This window comes from Dermacentor variabilis, chromosome 10 (genome assembly GCF_050947875.1).
Source record: "Dermacentor variabilis isolate Ectoservices chromosome 10, ASM5094787v1, whole genome shotgun sequence".
NCBI lineage: Eukaryota > Metazoa > Arthropoda > Arachnida > Ixodida > Ixodidae > Dermacentor > Dermacentor variabilis.
Genome location: NC_134577.1, coordinates 120,691,805 through 120,694,959, shown reverse-complemented (window position 1 = coordinate 120,694,959; position 3,155 = coordinate 120,691,805). Strand labels below are relative to the sequence as shown.

At 49.4% G+C, this 3,155-nt stretch overlaps 1 protein-coding gene across 1 annotated transcript; it reads left to right on the top strand.

Annotated features, from left to right (window-relative positions):
• The first annotated feature begins 280 nt into the window (after positions 1-280).
• Positions 281-2,359, top strand: LOC142559397 (uncharacterized). The gene has a single exon (XM_075670998.1). The coding sequence runs from the start codon at positions 281-283 to the stop codon at positions 2,357-2,359; it is 2,079 nt and encodes a 692-aa protein (XP_075527113.1).
• Positions 2,360-3,155: the final 796 nt, after the last annotated feature.

Here is a 3,155-nt window from a genome sequence, read left to right as displayed (position 1 = left end):
CGCCTACCGGCCTCCTCCGAGCGAAAACAAATGCAGAAAAAGCAAAAGTTTTGAGGTCTCGCGGAGGTTCCTGATTGGCGGCGCGCGCCACGTGACAGCGGCGCGCGGCCCCGTCGGTCTCCGGAGCGGTTGCCCCTAGCAACGGCGGGCGAAGTGCCGCGCGTCGTCTGCTCTTCCCGAGGCTACGTTCTCCATCGCCCGTATCACGAGCCTCTCCATAGTTTCGGTAGCGGCTCAGAAGCTCTGTGGCGTAGTTTCGCGTTGGATCTCGGCTGTGATCATGGATCGGCGACGGCACAAGAAGAAATACAAAACTTCACATCAATATGGCAGCCGTAAGCGCAAGTCTCCGATGCCCAAAAGTAAAGCGTCATCAAGAGCTTCCAGTGCTGATTCTGCTGATGTTCAGTGCGGCGCGGACATCGTGGACACACAGCAGCAGTTCCCTCAATGTGTGGATGCTTTGGACCCACAACCAAGCACCTCGCGCGCCGACGTCTCGGACCCGCGACGACGCACCTCGGGCGCCGACAACTCGGACCCGCGACCAAGCACCTCGGGCGCCGACGACTCGGACCCGCGACCAAGCACCTCGGGCGCCGACGTCTCGGATCCGGGACCAAGCACCTCACGCGCCGACGACTCGGACCCGCGACCAAGCACTTCACCCGCCGACGACTCGGACCCGCGACCAAGCACCTCGCACGTGGATGAAACGCAGTCGAGATTCGGCAGTACAATTCAGGCTCACTTGGAACCGCACTACATATCGATAGAAGCTTCTCTTGGGCGAGCCGAGACAGTGCAAGCATCACTCAGTTCTGTTTCAGCGACCGAAAGAAAAATGAAGCTCACAGGTGAGAGAGGAAGTTGTGCCAATGTGGAGCTGGCGGATGAGTTTTTGGCTGTGCAGGTCACAGCATTGAATGCTTTGTACAAGAATGCCTTGTGCCAAGAATGCTCTCAGCCGGGACTGACTGTTCATTTGGGAACAAGGCATGGATTGGCTGCACGAATGCTACTGACCTGCAATGCCTGCGGCGTTGTTGCAAGTGAATGGTCATCGCCGCGAGTAGAGGGTGGTAAGGCTTTTGACGTGAATATGCGTGCAATGCAAGCAATTAAAACCACTGGCAGAGGGGCAACTGCACTGACTGACTTTTGGTCAGTAATGAACGTTTCACACAGAGGCTTGCACCATAAGACATTCCAAAGACACCTGAAATCAAAATTCAGGCCTGCTGGTGGGATGGCTGCAGCAAGTCTCTTTTCTGATGCTGTGGCAGCCGTGCGGAAAGTTTACAGCGAAATGGACCTGGCATTCACAAAAAATGTGACGGTAGTCTACGACAGCACATGGATGACACGTGGTCATGCATCCCATATTGGTGTGGGCACAATAATTGAATTTTACACTGGTCTGGTGCTTGACTGCGTTGTGCTCTCGAACAGATGCCATGGATGCACGCTTAGGCCGAAAGAAAACGATGAAGGCTACAGTGAATGGAAAGAGAATCACGTGTGCCAAAAGAACACCGATGCAAACTCAAGCCGTATGGAGGTCGAGGCAGCGTTGATCTTGTTCAGAAGGTCACTGGAAAGGAATGACCTCCGCTACACATGTGTTGTTTGTGATGGGGATAGCCGTACCTTCCAGGCCCTTTGTGAAGACAAGGCTTATGGCTTCATTACATTCAACAAAGAGGACTGTATCAATCACGTTAAAAAGAGGATGGGTACAGCCCTGCGAACACTTGTCTCAAAAAGCAGAAGAAGTAAACCAATTGGAGGGAAGGGTGGCCTGACCCAAGACCTAATCAAAAAGCTCACCAATTATTATGGCACGGCCATACGTAACAATAGTGAAGTAGATGATATGCAAAGGGCCATAATGGCAACCTTTTATCATATCACTTCAACAGATAAAGACCCTCATCATGAGCTCTGCCCTCCAGGACCCCTGAGCTGGTGCAGACACCAGGCTGCAGAAGCTGAAGGTAAAGCTCCGCCAGAACACAAGTACAAATTGGCAACACATGTTTCAGCTGCGTTGCTGCCTGTGTATCAACGCCTCTCGGATCCTCAGCTACTCAGCCGTTGCCAAGGCAAGGAGACTCAGAATGCAGCCGAGAGTCTCCACGCTGTCATTTGGTCAATTCTACCAAAAGAGCAAAATGCTTCATTGATCGCAGCGGAGACAGCTGTCAATGAGGCAGTCTGCAAGTACAATGCTGGAACGCTTCGTGCATACAGACAGTTTTGTGCCTCACTTGGCTTGAAGCCACGAAAGCATTCCCTTCAAAGAGCTGCAGAAAAGGATGCTCTACGAAAAAAAAGGCATCGAAAAAACATCAGATGAAAGGCCACATGCCCAAGAAGCCCCGCTGTGCTAAGGACACCAAGGACTACAATCCTGGTGCATTTTAGGAGAGTGGAGGCAAGGCAAAACTTTGAAGGCCTTTTTCTCAAAACTGTGTTTTTGCCTTTCTGCTCAGTTTGCGGAGCTGATTTCTTTGTTACCATTTGGCCTATTCTGACTCTGTTTTTTTGTCTTGTTCCTTGGGCTACAGTGCAGGTCGTGACATTCTTGCTTTTGGGCCTTGACGTTTTATAAATTTATGATGTGGCTATTTGTTCACCTTGAAAGTGTGCTTGATACGAAGGTAACATAAAAAACGACACTCCAAAAAAATTTGTGTTCAAAAAAAACAAAAGCAAGAATGTCACGACCTTCAGCGTGCATTTAGCTATGCAATCAGTACTTAAGAAGCCTTCTATCACGTTTTTTATGTTCCCCAGGCTCTTCACAAAGTTCGAGGTTGAAACATTCTGCTCAATCAAATTTAATAAAATGTTCTTAAGGTATCACTCTGAAACTTTTATGGAAGCATCAGGGAGACATTCTAAACATTTGTGCCAATTTTAATCAAAATCTATGAAGAAATAAGGAAGTTGATTTTCAAAGCCACGTCCCCTCTTAAGTCAGTTTTTTGTTTCAACGTGCTTGCAAGAGAGTGACAGTATCGGGCAACATGGTGTCAGCCCATCTTAACATAAAACAAAGTTCTGGCTCATTCAGGGAATTTTGCAAAGGTGCCCAGGGAAAACCTTGAAAAATCAGGGAATTTGGAAATGTGAACTTTGTAGACACCCTG

Bases quoted from the DNA above. Each gene is read 5' to 3' on its own strand.
- LOC142559397 (XM_075670998.1), top strand. From the start codon at position 281: ATGGATCGGCGACGGCACAAGAAGAAATACAAAACTTCACATCAATAT.